General features: G+C 35.0%; 1 protein-coding gene across 10 annotated transcripts; it reads right to left on the bottom strand.

Moving 5' to 3' along the window:
- Positions 1–222: 222 nt before the first annotated feature.
- LOC107465441 (branched-chain-amino-acid aminotransferase-like protein 1) lies at positions 223–21,888 on the bottom strand. Of its 10 annotated transcripts, none has more exons than XM_021130407.2 (21): positions 21,707–21,888; positions 21,519–21,617; positions 21,382–21,453; positions 21,104–21,196; positions 20,693–20,830; positions 20,363–20,421; positions 20,040–20,142; positions 19,605–19,757; positions 19,387–19,487; positions 19,130–19,184; positions 18,929–19,015; positions 18,394–18,445; positions 16,803–16,888; positions 16,578–16,631; positions 16,076–16,159; positions 15,705–15,776; positions 15,102–15,182; positions 14,344–14,379; positions 696–755; positions 558–614; positions 223–447 (listed from the first exon to the last, which is right to left on the bottom strand). In XM_021130407.2, the coding sequence occupies exons 1-21, from the start codon at positions 21,815–21,817 to the stop codon at positions 424–426; spliced, it is 1,677 nt and encodes a 558-aa protein (XP_020986066.1). In that variant the 5' UTR covers positions 21,818–21,888; the 3' UTR covers positions 223–423. The 10 variants fall into 10 exon arrangements, 7 of the variants coding, with proteins under 7 accessions (XP_020986066.1, XP_015939902.1, XP_052110428.1 ...); XR_001587346.3 differs by having other exon boundaries at positions 224–447; positions 696–765; positions 19,569–19,757; XM_016084416.3 differs by having other exon boundaries at positions 225–447; positions 19,569–19,757.
- Positions 21,889–22,821: the final 933 nt, after the last annotated feature.

Genomic DNA, 22,821 nt, shown 5'->3' on the forward strand with positions numbered 1-22,821 from the left:
TAACAAAAGTCTTGATCCAATGAAATTCAATGACAAAAGAAATCAAAATAAATGAAACTCAGCATCAAAATTTCACAGCACGTGTCGAGGAATTCCTAAATGTATTAAAACAAATGAACTAACTCAATGAAATGACAGAAAATAACACAAGACTAACAAAAATGTCATTGCATTATGCAACAAAATAACACAGATAAAAGATCTAAAGTATATTAAAAACAATAAAATTCTTCCTTTCTATTTTAATACTATTATGTCAGTATATTTAGAATGATCAAGACATCTTTCATGGTACAAAAAAACTTCATAACTTGCAATTGAAATGCGCTCTCTCAAAAAAAAATCCAGGAAATACATAAATACATTGTGCCCACCTAATTCTCTTGAAATTGAAAGCCGCAACCGAGACGTGTAAAAAGTAGTTTACCCTTCATCTGCTGATCTCATCTAAAGATTACAAGAATTTCACATAAATAAACTAGGAATACAAATATATAATATAGCTTTCAAAATTAAACTGGCAAATCTTTCATTATATAGAATAAATGGTAGTTTACCTGTCTGGTATAGAAGGTAGCTTCACCATGACCACATTTATCACATTTCTTGTTGACCTGTCAATAAAATAGATCATTAATAGAAAGTAAATACCTACTTGATGATCATGACCTTAGACTTATTCCAGGATGCATTACCTTGGACAATTGCACCTTCAATTCATCAATTATATTGATTCTAAATTCGCTTCTTATATCCTGCCAAAGACTAATACCAGATAATGAACAACAAATACTAGGAATCAGCAACAATGAACAATGAACAAATAATTAAAAAAATAGAAGCAGAAATACAACAAAATAAAATTAGTAGCAATCAGCAACAATGAACAACAATCAGCAACAATGAACAAATAATGAACAATGGACAACAATGAACAAATACACTAAAAAAATACATTGAACAGAAATTGAATACCTGACTCGGAGGCTCCATATCTGACTCGGCAAGGGAAGCGCAACGACCAAAGAGGAAGGGAGGGAGAGAGGACCGCGCCGAAAAGAGGAAAACGCGGCGACAAAAACGGTGTTGTGGCTTGTGGGTGCCAATGATGCTAGGAGGAACGGGTTTGGCGGCTGGGGCTTGGAGCTTGGTCTTCCTTCATTAGATAGAGACTGTGAAACACTGAGAGTGGCGCTATTAGGGGTTATCTGATGTTTGGCCCATTGGGTTTGGGGGTTGATTTTTTAGAATTTTTTTGTGACCGATTCGGTTCGATTCGGTTAGGGTTTTCAGTCTCAATCGAAAACTGAACCAAATCGCAAAAAAAAAAACAGCAAAACGTTATTTTTTTATTTTTTCAGTTTTCGATTTGTCGATTCTTGATTTTTTTTGTTTTGTTCGGTCTGGATCGGTTTTGAACACCCCCCTAGTTGACATACACCTACCAACAAGGTACTAGTTAGCACAACAAGCAATAACAGAACGACAAGGTAGTCGCTCCACTTGAAAGTGGCCTCAGTCACACCCGCCGCGCAAGATCAACTACTAACACTTTTTCACTAGCCATTTTGCGCACCTTAAACACCTCATTTCTTCTATCAAACTAGTGCACAATTATATTTCCTTCACATTGCATATTTGCTTCTATCTTCTGAGTGGCAAATTCAGAGTAAGTAAATCTGGCATGCTTGCACTCATGAGTCTCACCACTCTTCTGCTTAAATAGTCCATTCAACCTATAATATGTTTGTGGAAGCCAACACATAAAGATTTCGGACACCCTTCAACACTAAATTAATGCAGTCGACTAGGTTTGTCATGTGATCTCCATCGATGTCCCTCGTCAAATGCCAATACCCACTAGAGAAATTCAATGTTGTCGCACCGCCAGGCATATGTTGACCTCACTCTTGCGACTTCTTGTACTTGTTGTTGCACTCCTCCGATGTCCTTGAATAGCTTGCAAATCACATCGTACATGGTCGTATTAGGCACTACCAACACATCATAAGTGGAAATAACAGTAACGTCAAATATCTCTATTGACAACAAGCATATGCAAGTACGGAGCCTTGAACACCTTTGAGAAGTTGCTATTGATGTGCCTACTGCAATACATCCACCATGCTCTTGGATGTTGCCAATCACCATTGTTACGATTTATTGTTGCTTGTATTGACTCATGTCAATCAAAGATTATCCCCACGTCGTCTTTCCTAACAACATGCCTTCGTAAATTACTGAGAAAAAAGTACCATGAATCAGTAGTCTCCCCCTTTACGAGGGCAAAAGCAATAGGCACAATGTTTGGGTTCTTATCTCGTGCAACTGCAACCAGAAAGACATCTTTGTATTTTTCATAAAAGTATGTGTCGACAACTTGAACCAAATGCTCACAATGCCAGAATGCTCTAATATTTGGATTGAAACTCCAGAATATCCAGTGGAGTATCCCAACACCGTGTACCTCTTCACTCTCATTATACTTGGGTTGTGTTTCAATTTAAACAACTAAGTCAAGATCTTATAAACCATTACGGTGCACCACAATGACAAAGCTTAGTAAGATTCTTCCAACCATCGAAAACTTTTTTGATCGACTTCTACTTTGCTAACCAAATCTTTCGATAACTGGTGATGTAGTTAAACATAGACTGAACTAGGAGGCGCGCTGAGTCAGCACGCGAGACACGTGTTGGCCACATGTCTAGATCTAAGCCAACACGCAGGGGGACGTGTTGGCGACGTGTTAATATCCAAGCCAACATGCAAAGGGCGTGTTGGTCATGTGGCGAAATCTTAGCCAACACGCAGAGGCATGTTGAGCGTTCTGCCTATAAAAGCAAAGCGCATTACCATTTACTTCATTGTAAGGAGAATTGTTTTAGTGTGTTAGTGGTGTCATGGAGGATACCACAAATATGATGGCATATCACAACTATGGGATTATTCAAAATACATGAGTGGGTGAGTTTTGCGGATGAAAATCCAATTTCGTTTATGGTTCCATGCAGTATGACATTCGCAGAGCTATAGTACAATCTATGTCAAAGTATAGAGAGTGATATCTTAAAGAAGGTGAACAGTATTCTGTATAGGAATCACATTATCGTATTTAGTGGGCTAATACAATTTGATATCATGCCGATCATTGATGAAGCAAGTTTGCACCGTACATTTTATATTCACCAGCAAACTCAGGTGCAACAACTAAAGATTGAGTTGTATATTGAGTTTGAACATATAGCTGCTGATGGGTTTCAACATCACTCAAACATGAAAAATGATAGAGCTGAAATATATGAAGGAATGAACAGTGATAGCGATGATGACTTTGAAGCTACCTACAAAGCCAGTGACAAGTACGAGGATGGTAATGGGGAGTAAAAGTCATCGTGAAAAATGTAATGCTTCCACCCATAGGTAGCTTAGATCTTGATATCATGCATGCACCGGAATTTTTTGGATATGCAAACATAGGTAGATAAAGAGTAAGCAATATGTTTTCTTTAATTTATATTTTGGATGGATTGATGAGTGAGAATTTGTTTTTTCTATAAGTGTTGTTGATCCTAAGGATGGAGAGTTCAAGATCAAAATGAAATACAATTCTAGAAGGTCGTCGCAGCAATCTACGGAAGAAAGGTTGTTGAGAGATATGGAAATACAACGGTAGACACACGTGCACCAAGAAACGATCTCACAGGATCATTTCAAGTTGGACTCAGACATGGTTGCTGAGGTTATAAGGCTATTGGTTGAAACTGACCCATCCTTAAAGGTGAAATCTATAATTATAGCTACGTGTTGGGCTTATTCCACCTGCAACATTCACTCACCTGCAATTATACCAAATAAACCCCATTTCTAGCAGAAACACACACAAATTTCACGTAGAAAAAAATGAGCCACAAATTGATGCAGTTTTCAATACCAAACGTACAATAGAAAAGGAAAACATAGATCGTCTTGAAATTAAGGACAAAATTTTTGGTGTAGCAAATTCTTTGAAAAATGAAAAAGGCTTTTAAAATAGGCTGAGAGCATGAAAATATTGTACATTACTTTTCATTTCTTGTGGCAGTTTTGTATAGGCACACCAGAGTCTTGAGTCAATTTTTTGTAGGCAGCTTGTAATCTCTTAGTGACTGGTCCTACTTCTCCATTACCAATGATGCGTGCATCAACCTTCACTACCTATATATATATGTGCCATACAAGAGTTTATATGCTCGTCGTTTTAATTCTTTATGAAATATATTGTGCTGCAAGAAGTCATGCTAATCTAAATATCAAAATTCTGAGTTGTCACGCGAATTCAAAGCCACATGGATTATTTGCATGATTGGTATAAAATTAGAATTATAGTAATTAAATTGTAGCACAAAGTTTTGGTTAATACGTAATTTGTTATTGGGCTTAATAATATTAAGCATTCTTATTAACGAATGTCATGATGGAAAGGCTAGATCTATTATCTATCTTATAGATTGTGTTTGCATTTTACTCTTTGAAACAAAATACAGATATAAAGAGACGAGTAAATTTTCATAATAATTCTTGAAATTCACAGGATTACCCGATTTGATTTTTGAGGTATTAATTGCATCATAGTGGTCTCCCAGATTCACTTTCGGACACCATAATAGTCTCTAGACATATTTCTAATGCTGAATCAGATGACGAAGTGGTGACGTGGCCACAGTGTGCCACGCTGGAAGTCCCAATTGTTAGATAATGTGACAAGATTGCAATTGGATCCAATTTAATCCTTCTCCATTTTAAAATCCTAATTCATCTCCAATCTTCAGATTGCCTTCCTCTTCTTGTAACTCTTCTTTTTCTTCTTGTAACTCACTAAATGCTAAATGCTTGATACCTATCCTTTTCACAAAAGAAAGAAATAATGGAGGGGTATGCGGAAGTCTCACCTTTAGTCCCTTTTGGTAGTTCATAATATAACCTAGCTGCAGTCCAGTACTTCATAAAATTCTTCTTCACTCACCTCACAAGGTCCAAGATATAGTCACCTTTATTGTTATACTTATAACAATTGTCCAAATGTATTGAACATCCCTATAAACATCCTCAGAATTCATGTACTTATCTCTCTTTACAAGATTGCTGCATATAGTTCCAAAATCAATTGCAGTGTCAATGATATTAAAATAGTCCTGGTTCCAAAAAGCATTATGGCGTTAAACACCTGTAAAAAACTAATCACAATTTTTTGTCAGCAACGCGTACGCGTGACAAGCGGCACGTGACTAAATTAAGGGCAATACGCTGAGAGCGATTTCTGGACCTACTGAAGTCCAATCCAACTCATTTCTAAAGCTATTTGATGCAGAATTTAAGCTTGGGTAAAGAGGGAGAGCACTTAGTTGTAGGATAGCACCATGTAAGTTAGTTTTCTAGAGAGAGAAGTTCCCTCTTCTCTCTAGAATTAGGGTTCTTAGGGTGATTGCATCTTAGATCTAGGAATTGATTTTTGTTTCCTTTACAATTTCTTGTTTTTACTCCTTCATTCTCCTAGTTTGTAGTGTTAATTTTCCTTTTATGCCTCTTTTATGTTCATGCACTCATGTTGGATTTGGATCTCCTTTAAAGCAATTTGATGTTTGATGTTCTTTTATTGTTGATTTGAGTTGTTGACCTTACTTTTCTTGCAATTGGTAGTTGTTAGATTTTATCTTTCTTTGCAAATTATTATGCTTTCTTTTTATGTCTTCCAAGTGTTTGACAAAATGTTTGGTTTGATGTTAGAGTAGACTTTTGAGTTGTTAGTTAATATTATTTCCATTGACTCTAATCTCTTGCTAATTCAATTAGTGAGTTGATTAGGACTTTTGGATTGAGATTAACTAGCCTTATTTGACTTTCTCTCTTGTGAAGATAACATTATACCTTCTTCCGATGTTAGAGATGACGAAATAAGATAAATTCTTGTCAATTATTGTTATGATTAGTGACTAGGATAGAAAGTATATATTCTTAATCCTTGCCATGAATGTCTCTCTTTATTACTTGCTTTATTTAGTTGCTTGCTTTTTTTTCTTGCCGTTTTATAAATCAAACCCCTTGTTTCTTCATAGCCAATAATTGACCACTTCATTGCAATTCCTTGTGAGACGACCCGAAGTTTAAATATTTCGGTTAATTTTTATTGAGGTTTGTACTTGTGACAACCAAAATCTTTTAAATTTGATTTGAGTATTGTTACTTGGTTGGGAACTATACTACCAACGGAAAATATTTTGTGTGAAATTCCTAACCATATGAAAATACTCTTTCAAATTTATGACGCTGTTGGCGGGGACTTGCAATCGTGTTATATTATTGGCTATTGTGAATATTGTGAATATGTTTGCATTTTGCTTATTTGTTAGTTTTTGTTAGCTTTAGGGCTTTGTTGCTTATTTTTGTTAGCTTTTGTTTTATTTGCTACTATCTCATCCTTTTAGCTATGAGTTTTGCTTAAATTATGTTGTAGGAAATGAAAACAACAATGATAATATGCATCAAGGATGGAACAATCAAAGGTGGGAAGAGTCTCAAAAAATTTATCACCCTTCTTGACAACAACCTCCTCCGTTCCTTATAGGTATAATTCCACCCCTAATGCATATCAATCTAATGGATGTGGTGACCCTCATTGTGGTTGTCAACAACCACCACCGTATGCCTATGAACCACCCCCTCAACATAGTTTTGAACCACTTTACTCACAAGCCCCTTACCACCAAACACCTCCATATGACCCTAATCCTTACCCACCATACCAACCACCTTATGAGCCACATGAACCATATATAGAACCACCACCATTCTAACACAATTACTCCCAAGAACCACCTCAATATACCTCATCTCCATACCCTTACCATGATGAACTGCCTTCCAATTATGAGTCATTTCTCCCAAACAATGAACCCTCTCTTACACCACTTCCAATGGATGAGTCTCCCCATGCCTTCAAGCTAGCACAACAAAGAGATATTAGCTCTTACCTCCAAAGGCAAGAAGAGACACAAAAGGAGTTCAAGAAGATAGAAGCCGTGCTTGCCACCGTGACAGAAGTCGTTCGCAACATGGTCTCCTCCCGTCTAAGCATATGGGATCAAGGCACTCCCATTGTTGAATGTGGAGAAGCAATCAAGGAGCATAGTGAGGGAATGAGTTTGGAGCTTCAAGGTGGAGAAGAGGAGTTGAAGCAAGGAGTGCAACAAGAGGAGAAGGTAGAAATGATTGAAATGGAAGGAGTAGTTGAAAACCTAGGAGATGTTGAAAGTCCATGGGAATGTAGAATCATAGAGCCCTCTTCCAAAAAGCTTGACATTGATGTTGAGGAGGGTGCGTAACCTCCAAAGCATATCATGATTGAAGACTTTGAAGAGGTTGATCAAGAGATGGATTCAATCATTGAGGAGTTCCTATCTACAATTGAATCCACTCCCATTGGGCTTAACATAGAGAGTAAAAAAGAAGATACCTCACCTCCCATACACTTGGTAAGCAATGAAGAAGAGATCGAGTTGGAAGGAAGCTACCAAGAGAAAAAGGTTGAGCAAAAAGTAAATTCCATTATTGAAGATGATTCCACACCAACCAATGTATCTTTTGGAATTGATGAACCCCCTCATAGTGTTATGAAATTGATGACAAGGAGGACCATGCACAACCTCCAACACATGGTTTGAGCAATGAGGGGTGTATAGAAAAAGTTGATGAGCAAGGAATTGAAATTGAAGAAGTTTGCAAAGAGGTGAAAGTTGCAAAGGAAGAGCACAAGGGAATGTATCTCGCATTGGCTAAGTGTGGGGAGGTCCCCCTTCCAAAGTCACCATCATCCAACACAACATTCAAGTAGGTAAAATTCTTATCCCTAATCTTTACTTTCTCACTTGAATATGGTTTGATTGAAAATGATGGTCAACTTAGAGCTCTTTGTGGAGTTAAGAGTAGGAGAGAGTTGTGTAGTAGTTGCAAACATCACTCTAAGTTCATGATGGTTGCACGCTCGAAGTTGAATAGCAATGGTTAGTGTAGAACCAAATTGCATAGGTCTAGGAGAATGTTTGGATGCTTAATTGAAAATTCACAACCCTTGTCACCCAGATTTAACTATGATAGTCAACAAGAAGATGGGTGCAAGAACAAAGTTTGGGACCCCGGAATTCATTTCAACAATCATAACTCTTGGGGTCTTGTCATTTACTTAAGCTTACTTGAGGGCTTTATGCGCCTAATTTGGGATCCCAGTGGACATTGGAGATGCAAACATTGGTAGGGATTCAAGAATTAATTCAAGCATAAGCCACCACATCAAGGACCCCATCAATGGTCCAACTTAAGGACTTAAACTAAAAGTTTTAGGTGGGAGACACCCCACCATGATAATCTCTTTCCATTCTCTTGTAGATATAATCAATTAATGAATTGAGTTGCCATTATAGGTAGTTTTCTTAATTTCTATACTCTTATACATTTTGCTTTGATTGTTAGGTTGTTTGTTAGATTCATGTTTTGATTAGAATAGTTGTTGTATTTTGCTTGAAGTGTAAGTTTTGCATGTTTTGTATTTGAAATTTTTTCAAAAACTAAAAAGATTTGTTGTTAAATTTAAATTTTGATTGTTTTAAAATGCTTGTAAATTAGGAGAGTGCCCTGTTTCTGTTTTCATGTTAAAAAAAAATGGCGAGCCACGCTTACGCGTACGCGTCGTATGCCATATTGGGACTCCTGGTACAAAAATCCAAGAGTTGTGCTGGAGTGGTGCAGAATTTGTGCGAATAGCATAATCTACACCCACGCGCTGGACTTTCTGCATTCCACGCGTCGCTTGTCTCTCCTGCTTACCGACGCGTACGCGTCACCTTCCGCGCCCTGTTTTTCCCGTCTCTGCCCTGTTTTCTTTGTCCCTTCTTCTCTTCTTTTCTTTCTTCTTTCTTCTTTCTCATATCTTCTTCTTTCCTCTTTCTTCTTCTCTCCTTCTTCTTTCTTACTTTCTTACTTTTCTCTTTTTAAAATTCCACTTCTCATAATTTTTCATTTTCTTTTATATGTTGCATTTGTATACTTTTATTCATTGCATTTTAATTGTTTTTATAACTTGTCTTCTTTTCTTTTCTAAGATCCTTATTTTAATAATGTTGTTGAATTCTCCTAATCAATTGTTGAGAATTTCTTAGATTATCTTGGTTCTTCTTGACTTGTTTGATATTATTGGGTGATGAAACTTTTAAATCAATGTTTAACCTTTGATGATTCTTGCATACTTTATGCATTGATATGAACTCATTGTCTTTCATGACCCACTCTTTCTTATCCGAACTTGATGCTTCGAGTGTTCTCCTCATGCCATTTATTTGTGCTTTATACTCTTGCATCAAGTGTTAATTGATATGCCTTAACTTATATTGTTTTCTCACTTATATGTTGTAGCTACCATGTAGTTGAGAACCCTACTCTTATTTGGCATTAGTCCCCGCCTATATTCTATTTGCTTTGCTATCTTTGTTGTAGGCTTAATTTTCTTTCTTTTTCCTCTCCTTTTAGGTTGGCCACCAAGAAGGAAAGCAATGAAAAAATTTTTAAATGAAGCAACAAACAAGTCCTTCCGCACAATCTTTTGAAGAAACTCATCAGTTGTAGAAATCCGTCCACCTTGCTCTTCTTTGCATGCACCGAGGACGGTGCAATCTTCAAGTGTGGGGAGGTTCGGTCGATGACCGACCTCCGTCGATAACCACTACATTTTTCAACACCAATGTTAGATTAGTTGTTACATTGTATAATAGGGTGCATGTTAGTTAGAATTTGTACATATTTTACCACTTCTTTTTATGTTAGGACTACTTGGTTAGGGTGATAATTTCTTTTCCAAGAAACTGTTTTTAGGATACTCTACCAATTTGAAAAAAAAATTGTTGAACTTGATTGAAGAATTTATTTTAGAACATAGTTTTTGAACTAAGAATACAAGCATGTGAGTTTTGAGCCCAATTGTTTGGTTACATCATATAACCACTTATTTGTATTCTTGTGTGCATTGTTCTCTTTCTATGATTGTAATCTTTGATTTGTTTGATTATATATGTCCATTATTCCATGTATACATGCACTTATATGATTGAGGCCATCATTTCATTTAACTCGCTTACCCAAATAGCCTACATTTCATCAACCATGGTTAGCCAATTTTGAGCCTATTTAATCCCTTTTGTTCTTAATTTTAGCACATCACTACCCCTAAGTGAAAAACAATAAATGTTCCTTAATTTGGATCTTTGATTAGCTTAGACTAGTGAAGATGTGTATCATTTGGGTATGGAAAACTTGTGACATTGATTGAGGTAAAAGTGTACTTTGTATTTTTATTGAAAATATTGGGAATTAGGTACATACTCATACATTAAATATGTAAAACCATATGCACTGATACGTTTGTATATACTTTAGTGAAAAAAATGATAAAGAAAAAAATGTGAAAAAAATGAAGAAAAAAATAGAAAAATAAAAGAAACAAAAATATATAAAAAAAATGCAATAAAAAGAGGACAAAATATCCCAAAATAAAGTAATAATAACAATGCATATAGAATGTGAATTAAAAAAATGCATGAGTATATGAAAAAGTGTGAATCATGGGTAGCTAGGTATTGTATTAGAATTGTATAGGTTGTCATATGCGTTTGGTGAGAGCTTAGGTTAATCAAAGATTCAAATTTCAAACTCACTTGATCATATGAATAAGACCTCATGATAAATATATGCATGTATTGAATAATTGTTGATTGTTAGACGAAAAACAAATCTTGAAAAGCATGATTAGAAGAGAATTGAGTGATCAACCCTATACACTTGAGCGACTAGAGTAGATACACTTCTAGTGAGGGTTCGATACTCAATTCCTTGTTCCCAGCTTTCATGAGCTTTCCTCTTGCAAGTCTATTTGAACTTCATTTTGATATTTGAATTGGTAGGATTTATGAATCACCATATGACCTTAGCCCTACTTGTTCTGGAGATTGATTTACTTTTAACCAAGTAGATAGAATCATTTTGCATTTACCTGCATTCATATAAATAGGTGCATATAGTTTATTAGCATTGAATAAATGATCATATCCCTTTCCTTGTCTTTCTTGGTTTAGCATGAGGACATGCTTGGTTTAAGTGTGGGAAGTTTGATAAACCCCAATTTTGTGGTTTATTTTGTACTTAATTTGGGAAATTTTATCAACTTTTCTCACATTTATTTAATGAAATAGCATGGTTTTGTGAATTTCTCCTAATTTGTGCTTAAGAGTAAAAACATGCTTTTTAGGCCTTTAAATAGCTAATTTTAATTCACTTTAATTTCATTCGATACCTTGATATGTTTGTTAAGTGATTTCAGGATTAAAAGACAAAAATTGGGTTGAAGGAATGAAAAAAAAGTATGCAAAAATGGAGAATTCATGAAGAAATGAGGATTTGCTTAACTGAAGGCCACGCGCACACGTCACCCCACGCGTGCGCGAGATGCAAATTCGCCAAGAAAGTTGTCAGCGACGCGTACGCGTGACCCATGCGTACGCGTGACAAGCGGCATGTGACCAACTTAAGGGCAATTCGCTGGGAGCGATTTCTGGACCTGTTGAAACCCAATCCAACTCATTTTTGAAACTATTTGATGTAGAATTCAAGTTTGGGCAAAAGGGGAGAGCACTTAATTATAGGATAACATCATGTATGTTAGTTTTCTAGAGAGGGAAGCTCCCTCTTCTCTCTAGAATTAGGGTTCTTAGAGTGATTGCATCTTAGATCTAGGGTTTGATTATTGTTTCCTTTACAATTTCTTATTTCTATTTCTTCATTCTCTTAGTTTGTTGTGTTAATTATCTTTTATGCCTCTTTTATGTTCATGCACTCATGTTGGATTTGGATCTCCTTTAAAGCAATTTGATGTTTGATGTTCTTTTATTGTTGATTTGAGTTGTTGATCTTACTTTTCTTGGAATTGATTGTTAGGTTTTATCTTTCTTTACAATTTATTATGCTTTCCTTTTATATCTTCTAAGTGTTTGACAAAATGCTTTGTTGGATGTTAGAATAGACTTTTGAGCATTCTTAACTTGGAAAAAGTAATTAGGTTATCTTAAGTCATTAAGACCCAACTCACGTTGGTGATCTAGAGTTGTTAGTTAATATTATTTCCATTGACTCTAATTTCTTGCTAATTCAATTAGTGAGTTAATTAGGATTTTTAGATTGAGATTAACTAGTCTTATTTGACTTTCTCTCTTGTGAAGGTAACATTATACCTTCTTCCGATGTTAGAGATGACGAAATAAGATAAATTCTTGTTAATTATTGTTATGATTAGTAACTAGGATAGAGAGCCTATACTCTCAATCATTGCCATGAATATCTCTCTTTATTACTTGCTTTATTTAGTTGCTTGTTTTATTTTTCTTGCCATTTATTTTCTTGCTCTTTTATAAATCAAACTCATTGTTCCTTCATAGCCAATAATTAACCACTTCGTTGCAATTCCTTGTGAGACGACCCAAAATTTAAATACTTCGGTTAATTTTCATTGGGATTTGTCTTGTAACAACCAAAAATTTTTAAATTTGATTTGAGTATTATTAATTGGTTGGGAACTATACTACCAACGGAAAATATCGTGCAAAATTCCTAATCATACGAAAATACTCTTTCATTTGCCAAAGCCGTGTTGCTCGCTACTCTTATCGGTGTCACTATGTGTCGAAGCATCCGAAGACGTATGCTGGAAATGGGAGTCCAACATCTTTGGAGTCTTGAGCTTCACCTTAATTCGCCCAACCCCGAGCGGCTTCCCCACAGCCTTATCAATGGAGCTATCGGGATTAATGCTGGCCATATTGTAATGCTACTGATCTGTCCCAGTTGAGGAAGGTGTGTCAACCTCCATTCCAAAGTTATCATCCTTATCATCATCATTATCATTATTAGTACCATAATCTTCCAAAGCAGAGGTTTCTTCCTTATTTTGAGTCTCATTGCCACTCACTACATGCTTGCTACTGCCCTTCCCTTTCCCTTTATATGCCCACGCTTCCGCTTCATCCTCTAACAAAACCACACTTTGTTCGAAAGCCAATTAACACCAAATTTGAGTTTTTAACTCACCAGACTACAAATTACAAAAATTTACCTAATCGAATTGGCTGCAGCACTGCCCCCACCTCCCATCATAGTTTCTCAACCTCAACTAACTGCAGACGATCATACACATTCCATTATGAAGAAGAAAAATAAGAGTTACAAGAAGAGGAAGGAAATCTGAAGATGGGAGATGAATTAGGGTTTTATAATGGGGAGGAACTAAATTGAGTCCAATTGCAATTTTGCCACATCATCTAGCCATTGGGATCTCCAGCATGGCACACTGTGGCCACATCACCACTCCGTCATCTGACTCAGTGCCGGAAACATGTTCAAGGACCACTATGGTGCCCGGAGGTGAATCTGGGGGACCACTATGGTGCAATTGGAGCCTCGAGGATCAAATCGGATAATCCCGTGAATCTCATAGACTATTATGGAAATTTACTCAAAGAGACAAAGATTCTAGGATATATAGAAAACTTTTGTTTTAATCCATATCTCCATAATATGTCTGTTGTTTTTTAATTTTTGTCTTAAAAGTTAGAACAAAGTCCCCACTCCTAGTCACATATGTTGCCTCCATTGAGACACACAACCTTAGAGCCCCAAAAGAATAAAACACACTACACAATCTAACTTTGTGAAATACGAGTGTAAATTCTCTTTTCACACTTTCCTCTTTGTGGTCTTTGTTAGATTTAAAGGGAAAACTATAGACTATTTGTCTCCCTAGGTATTTAACTATTTATAACACTTAATCTCCTTTATTATGATGATTAATTATGGATGCCATAATTGGGAACTAATATGTATTTTGTGAGTAGGAAGTTTTAATTGGATACTGTGAGTAGGAATTTATTCATGCCATTTGACTTTATTGTTTCCTTAAAGTTCCTGTATTACCAATTATCATGCTTGTCATCAAATTCTAAGGGATCTAGACTACATCATTTAGTATCAAAGACACATAAAAATGCTTTCAAAATTTTGAAAATCATGGTTACCAATGAAAACTCTAGTTAATTTTGAAAATTCTCCATCACTGGTTAAATATCCTAGATGCACATCAAGTTAAATATAATACAGTCCAAATGGAGTCAAAATTTGAACCTAGGGGGAATTGAAAACAAAACCAAGTAATTTATATAGTATTCATGCCAGATTAGCATATCAGACAAAATTCATATGGTATAGAGCACTTACTGGGCTTAGTTCTCCCATTGTTCCTGTAGTCCATATCTGCAAGGCAAAGGCAGCCTTCAAATTACAACGAACAACATAAATTTGAAGCTTTGAAATGAGAAGAGGGGGCGGGGTGAATGGATAATCCCAAGTGTATAAAAGCGGGGGAGTTGTGTTAGGCACTTCAAATCCAACATTAAATACTTTAGAATTTTCATTACATGGATCAACAATTGATTTTTTATAATAGTATCTAGGCTGTAATCCCTAATTTAGATAAGTTGGCCACAATCACATAGGCTACAACAAAAATCCCATTAGGTGTAATCACATAGGCTACAACAAAAAACCCTTTACCCTATATAATATCCCATTATAGACCATGTCTGATATTAATATGATCACAATGTAGATCCTCCAAGATATTGGAAAGATCATGCAATTTCTCTGATAGTATCTTGAAAGATCTCCTACTGACACTACCAATTCCCACAATTGGAGAGATTGCCATCCCGTCAAGGAGGAAGATCTCGCCGCAGTTCATCCCAATTGTCTCATCCTGGTATGGGTTCTCAAGAACCCTGTTGTCCCCCTCTAGAACACTACTATTTATTTACCCTTTGTTTGATCTGCTTTTCTTATTAGAGTTTCTACAAGTATTCTCCCGATACAATCATACCATCTCATGTGTGACATTTCAGAATTATAAACACCATTCAGTGAAATAAAAACTAAAAAATTTTAAGAGCTATGTAAGTTAATATATATTATAGGTAAACCTCATCTGCAGTATGCACTTCTGATAGGCTGATTCTCCGCTCCTCTAAGATCAACTGCTGCTCCACCACAAGATTCATTACCTTAGATTGTGAAACAGTTAGAGTTCCATCAGTGCCAAAATACTTGGTGAACATTCTTAAGAATTTAATTAGGCAGGAGAAAAAAGTATTTGCCATTCTGCCTTTTATGTTCTTCAAAAATTTATTTTATGCCAAGAAATGGTGCAATTAAAAAGGTGAGTAAGAGTACAAAATATAGTTATCACCGGGGTTGGAAAGTCATCGTGTATTTTGATGTTCCAACATATTTGCTACAATATACCTCAATTTATAGTAGTTTGGTAAGAGTCGTACAAAATATTTCATATAATACCAGTATTGAAGTATATATAGAACTTATTGCACACCTTTAATACTATTCTCTTGTTCACAATTGGTCTTGGACAATCATAATGAAAACTTATCGTTTGAGCACTATATTTTACTTAACCTAAAACTTTAGCATGACTAATTGGAGCATAAAAACCCCTTGTAATTCTAGTACTTTGTTTTTTAGTGAAATCTAAATCGGTATAAAAAGAAGAGTGAATTTACACAACTTACAGTAGCTCGAGTAATGCCTGGAAGACAGTAATCAGCATGAGGTGTTAGGACACGACCCTTTTTAACTATGAACTGCACCAAGCAAAGCAACAAATAATTTGAAGTGTAGCAAATCACTATAAAAGGAGAATCATATAATCCTTCTAAAGTATTGGGACTTAACGGAATTTTCCACACTTCTAGTATACAACCTAGGTGAAGAAAATTAACAAAAAAAAATTGTTTGTACTGATGGATCTTGTAGGGAGATGATTTTGCATAAATTATGCATTGAATTGACTGACATTCATCAATCTTCAATATTTAAGGTCATCTATGCTAAAGATTATCTTCTTCCTTTCAAAGTTTTTCATATATCTATAATGGCGTACAATGTTTGTTGCATTGGTTTCAGACAGATAACCATCTTTGTCAAGCATGATTGCATCATCTGCTTTTGCATTATTGCCTTCAATCTGCAATGGACAAAAACAATATAATAAGGAGTACTGTTCAGAATGGCAGCATATCATCATAACAAAGTTTTAATAACTATGGTCTCCGGCATGGTTGCATTAATCAATTATCATATACAACAGTTCCTCTTGTAGTAAAATGTAATCAATTATCGTAAACACTCCCAAATTGAGAATGTATCAGCGTGCACAAGGAAAAAAGAGAGTTGCAATTATTTATCTTTTAAGATAGTGTGCTCAGTACTCTAGATTGATATTTTTTTGAAGAATACACCTTTCTAAATTCATGATTAGCTCAACAACCATCATAATTCCAATGTAAGATAATCTATCAGCACTCGGTACCACTCAAACTCAACACCCAACATATTTTTACATACATTACATGTAATAATTCATTAGGAAAATAGGAAAATACCTTTGCAAGTATATTATTAAGGAGGTTATTGTGATGAATTTTTGAATCCAGAGTCTGGTATGAAACAGAAAAAAGGGGACATGGTCAATTGATAGAATAACAAAGTGTGTAGCTCAAACAGGAATTTTGTTAGTTTCAAATGAATCTAATGCATTCATTGGCATAGCCAATGCAATACCTTCTCCATTTCAATTATTAAAAATGTTATATAAACAAGAAACTTACATTTGGTGAATTACGGCGTGTTGAAGCAGTCACAAGAACTATACCATGTGTATTATCATAAACTGGGGGCTTCCACTCAGCTAGAACTGCACATTTCAAGAGGGACCATGCTCAGCACAAAATTGCTTATCCATTTGAAGAGCACATTGGATAACCCATAAATTTAACAAATGTAATTTATAAGCAGAAAATGAACTCAAATGAAAACCTCCTTCATAGCTCCATAAAAAACTGAGGCATTGTTCTAAAACCAAAATAGTTCCAACTTCCACATTAGATGTGTAAAATCTTGAATTGTTGCTCTTACAAGCATCCCATGTTTATTAATCCATTGTATATAATATGATAAACCCTAAAAATCATTATTCCTAACTTGGATCATAAGAATTTGACTAAATCATGCTGTCTAAGGCCACATGAACAAAATCTGGCTGCTAATATAATTGTTTTGGAACCAAATATTGGACTTGATGATACATGCCCACGAGGACAAACTGAACATCCAAACACAGACAAAATGAAAATCGTCTGACAGTGCCATCACTAGGGCATGTCCAAAGAAGCTCAAGGAGAGCTTTGAGAACTTAGCAAGACATGAAGAAACAAATCAATTGCTAGCCAAGGAAGAGAAGATCAAGCCCAAGAGTTTGTTTCAAGTTCATTAGGTATGAACTGAGACAAAAGTTTAGAATTAAATTCAAAATTGATTCTGATTCTTATCTTCTGTTCAAATTTCAAGTAGGATAGTTTAGAGTTAAATTTGATTTACTTTTGGTCTCGTTAAAAGATTTGATTTGGTTTTGATGTTTTTAGCATATCTTTAGGAGTTTAAATTTTAAATAAAATCTAATCTTAATTTATTAAGATAAAATTTGATTTAAATTTATCAGAATCAAGTCTAGAATCATATCTTTAGTTTAATTTCAGATTTTATAGTTTTACTCTAGGGAGATCTGACCCACATTAAGACCGGTCAATTAGGGGTCTATGTAAACAATTTTCTAAGACACTTTGATGCGATTTTGATGAATAAAATTCTCTAGTTTCTAATGAAGCATGAATTTATATGTATTCAAGTAAGGTGAACAACTTGTTTTGCTTGCTGCATGAAGAAATTGTTTGTTCTTTCAATTTATTCCTTTGATCTAGGTTATCAAAGACAAGCTTTTTGAAAGCCTAGTAGGGAAAACTCTTTCAGTTACCTAGGTTACTAAAAATAGGTTTTTTAGAAGTCTAGTAGGAAAACTCTTTTCTTTATCTTATAGTTTCGGTGTTATTCTAGGTTATTTCTCTATCACTTAGAAGATCAAAAGCCATTATACATTCATTGCGGCAGTTCCACCATTTCTTCAGGTAACACCAAACTTAACAAAAATCATGTATGCAATTAATACCAATATACCCATGCTTTTGCCCATGCAAAAATCAAATAAATAAATAAAATGGAAACGATAAAGCAGATCTTGGTCTACTAATCCAAAATTTTGGACGTGCCGAACTGTGCAAACATTGATATACAATTAATCTTTTGGGAATATAAATATTTTTTATACCAAAATCAATGTTAATTGGTAAAAGGATAGGACGTTACCAATTAATGTGCATCCATACAGATTGAATGCTGGACTCATGCCAGAAGTAACCTTGAGAATAAAATAATATTTTTTTCCATCAGTTAAAAGCAAGATTATTCAACAGAACTATTATGATTAATGACTTCATAGCTGTTGCTGAAGAAAATGGAATAACATATTGCCACATAAAAATATAGATTAACCATTCGGCTTATGCATATTGACATCAGATTCATTGATAAACCACAGTGGCAGTAGGACACTTACATAAGACCAGACTCTCTTAATTTTCATCAATTGTATCAATCAATTTCACTTAGATATTTATTATACTTTTTTGACACAACTCATTCAAGAGGTTTCTAATGGACCCAGTTTTTACCATCATTGAGATTTCAGGTCAGTATAATAAATAGAAGAAACCGAGTTGAAAACCTGCAGCTTCTACCATACATTCCGGTAACTTTGATGAATAAATTTAAGTTTGGATTCATTACAAAAGAGGAATCTACATAACTGAAACTACAGAGAGAAACTGGGAGAAAGCAAAACCTTCTTTCCCCGTGTCAGAGAAAGCCGGATGTGGGAATTGTCAAACATTCCATTCCTTACAAGTGTTTGGAAAATAGCTTCCTTGATCTGCAATGCCATCACAACAATATTCACTATGAAAAACTAAAATCAAGACTGAAGACAACAGAATTAGCACTCCTTTTTTGAAGTGATGCATGATAAAGGCATATTCAGACTCACCTCATCTCGTGTTGGAACATTCTCAAAAGCTAAAGCTTTTGCTGAATCAAACATCCTGTTGAGAAGCAATAAATGTCAAGAGATAACAAACAGTAGTGAGGGAAACCAGATCATGTTACAAAATAAAATACTATATCATGAATCCAGAGTAAACTATGAGTCATTCAATCTATTGATCTTCAGTTAATCCGTTACGACATTATCTGAATAAAATGACAGAAACCAGCATCAACTATTTATCAAGTTTATCACACTACCTGTCTAGGTGTCCCTCAAGCTTAAATATCTTTCCATTATACACACGGAGACCCTCCCAAACTGAGTCACCTCCTTGGACAACCGAATCAAAAACAGAAACCTGAAAGGTTAAGTAACAATTAAAAACCATCAGATTTTGTGCATCGCCCATAGAAATGTTTTATTCTACTGATAGGAGAACCTTTGCACTCTCACGTGTCACAATCTCATCACCAACCCATGCAAGCAATTTCTCATTTGCGGGAACTGGAAGGTCGGGAAGAGGTAAAGGAGGGCTCAGAAGAGATCTCTTCTTTTTCACATGGCGCCGAAGCAAATTGTAAAGGGGTAGACTTTGCTCTAGCAAAGCATATAGAGAGAAGGGAAATGGCTGAAATGAAAATAAGAACACAACAAAACATTAGAAAAGGTATTGTGTACCCCTACAACCAATCATACAACCTTAAAATGGTCATCTTCATTTCCATAAGGGACTTGTCGTTTATGTCGTAACAAACATTAAGGCTAACTTAATACTTTAAGCTTATATCGAAATGGGATGAGCTCAAACAATTACTAACACTGGATAAGGGTACATACAATGAAAAAGAAGTATTAACAGGAATCCGTGCAACTATTGATTCCTACAGCATCCCACAAAACAACTTCATACCTGAAGATCCTTCCTTTCTTGCTTAAAACCAGTAGACTTATGTACTGTTTTGTACCGCCAAGGAGCCCACAAGCCGTCTATTGATTTTGGACCTGCTTCCCATCTGGAAAGTTTAAAATTTGAATTGTCACTTCTCATCTATGTATGCAAAATAATTGTTGCAGATATTTCATATCACCAACTTTTTCACTTAAATAATGAATAGACAAGTTCTGTTTTTTCTTCAATCATTAGGAGATGGAAACAGGAAAATGTTGATAACAAAAGATCAAGAGAAAGTGCAGCACAAGGTCTAGCGATGAAAAATTTAAATCTATTCATACTTGAGCATAGCAGGTTGATAAGGAATCTCCAAGTCATTACAAAGACCTCGTAAAGTATCCTGCAAACCAATAAATTCATGATATTGATGCAGGATAAAAACATAATTGAGGTTTGCTTATATGATGTAACAGTGGCTGTATGATGTCTTCATTCTTAATTTGCTTCTTTTTTTCTTTTCCTTTTAACCAAGCAATAATAGAATTTAATTTTGAAGCATCATTAATGTTACAGTTTCTCATGTGGTCATCCATTTTATTGTTACATGTTTGATTTTTACCTTCATCTTAGAAATCATATTGCATAGACTTATATAACTAGATGACTTTTACCTCAGGATCTTGTTGAAGTTCTGCAGCATCAATAACCACCGGCGGTTTTCCAAGCTCATAAAGTTCACTGTATATACAAACTAGCTCCACGAAACCCAACTCAGAAAAAGTTGGAAGGGCATCATTGTCAAATGATGACTGGAGAAATACACACATGCACACACACCAAATCAATATAGCATACAATAAACATCAACAAAGGTCCAGAGGAATGGATAACAGAATTTCAAAAGAAGCTGCTCATATGAATATGCAGGTTGCAGAATCTTTTAAGCATTTTTTAAACATGAAGCTCGTGGGATTCCAGCACTCTAGCCAACAATCTTAGTATGCAGCATTGGATTTTTTATTTCAAGATTGAAAAATTGTAAATAATGCAGTAATCGTCGTCTTATTTACAAGAAATCTAACCAGTATGTCAAGAGGATTTCTTATGAGAATGAAGTGCTTTCCATTCTTCATTAGATCTTCAGTCAAACCTAGAACCTTTTGTTTCGACATATGCTGTAGAAGTTGAAGTGTCAAAAAATCATTAAGGCATTAGAATTATTCTCACCAAAAGAATACACAAGCGAACCAAATAGACTCAGGGCCCCCTAGAACTCAATAATTCAAGTAAACTTAATGTAGGATTTTAATCAAACACCTTGAGTGCATGAAAGTTAAGTTCTTCACCAATTGCACCTTACCTTACAGAATCTATACTTCTTGCTTCCCGGACGAGAAATGATGTCCTTAACAACCTTATTTCCATCGGATTCCTGTTTAACACAAATGAATGAGAACTCATAATCGGATTTATTTTATTTTATCCTAAGAGACATACCATTTTGGAGAGTAGTTGGTCCCTATAGGGTTTATGAAGACCTGATACGCGAAGGAAATTAGCATAGAGAGGCTCATCAAGCACTTCCACATCATCCCTCTGTGATGGTAAAACGACAAATGAAGCATTTCAAAAATAAGTGCCGTTTTTGAATGCATTGAAGAAAAGAGATGAAGGTGAAGTGAGACCTGAGCAAAAGAGTACATGAGAGAAGTACTAAGGGAGCATGGAGAAGACCATGAGTGAATAACAGTAACCTCACACACTGCCATCTCCCACTTGGTGCACTCAAGACTCATGTTGATGAATTCTTATGCTTTTCTATCACCCAGTCATTCCATCAGAATGTTTGCAGAAACTCATGATTCATTCTTATTTTACTGAATGAATTAATTAATGATAAGAAGGTGCGACTGACATTATCTATCTATCTATTAATTGGGTGAGCTTACAAGAAAAGATCTTTTTTGAGTTATCTTTTTTTAAAAGATCTTATGAAAAAGTAAAAGTAATTTTATATTTGGGTATCTCATGTAAAAAGATCTTTTTATTTATCAATTATGTTTGGGTATAATAATATAAAAGTACTTTTTTGTTTATTTATTATATGAAAAACATCTTTTTTTTAAGGAAAAAAGATCTTTTAAAATAAGATGTAAATTACAGCTTCTCAAAAAAGATGTTTTTTCTGATTTTTCTAGTGCTTTTACTTTTACTACTAGAAATTTGCCAAACACACTAAAAAATAAAAAAAAAGATCTTTTTTCAATAGAAAAAGATTTTTTTTATCAAAATAATGGCGCCCAAACAAGCACATAATCTATCTATCTATTTTAATATATAATAGGAGAGTAATAGTAGGTTCAATGCTTGACAAATGTATAGGCTATTTACTCAACAAGTGTTTTATTTAGATGGTTGACAAGTGCCTTGCTAACCAAAAAATATAATAAATAACAAATATAAACAAAAAAACAAGCAGAATAACAACTTTTTCACACAACTTTCACCTGTAAAAGCATTCGAAGTCAATTTATAAATCTAAATCAGTTGCATGTTGAGCACGCTTTTTTTCTTTTAGGATCAAAATTTGAACTTGCATTGAAACCAGAGCATGATTGAACAAATTTCAAATCAGAATTTTAAAAATCAGATCTTTCCTTGATTTTCTCTCTCTTTTTTTTCTCGCGCTCTCTCTCGGATTTGTTTTCTCTATCATCTTCTTCGTCCGTATCGAGGAAGCTAGCGAGCAGTGGTAGAAAGTATTCATTAAGTGAGAGTGTTGAAACAAGCTAAGAAAATG

The sequence above is a fragment of the Arachis duranensis genome, chromosome 9, assembly GCF_000817695.3.
Source record: "Arachis duranensis cultivar V14167 chromosome 9, aradu.V14167.gnm2.J7QH, whole genome shotgun sequence".
Lineage (NCBI taxonomy): Eukaryota > Viridiplantae > Streptophyta > Magnoliopsida > Fabales > Fabaceae > Arachis > Arachis duranensis.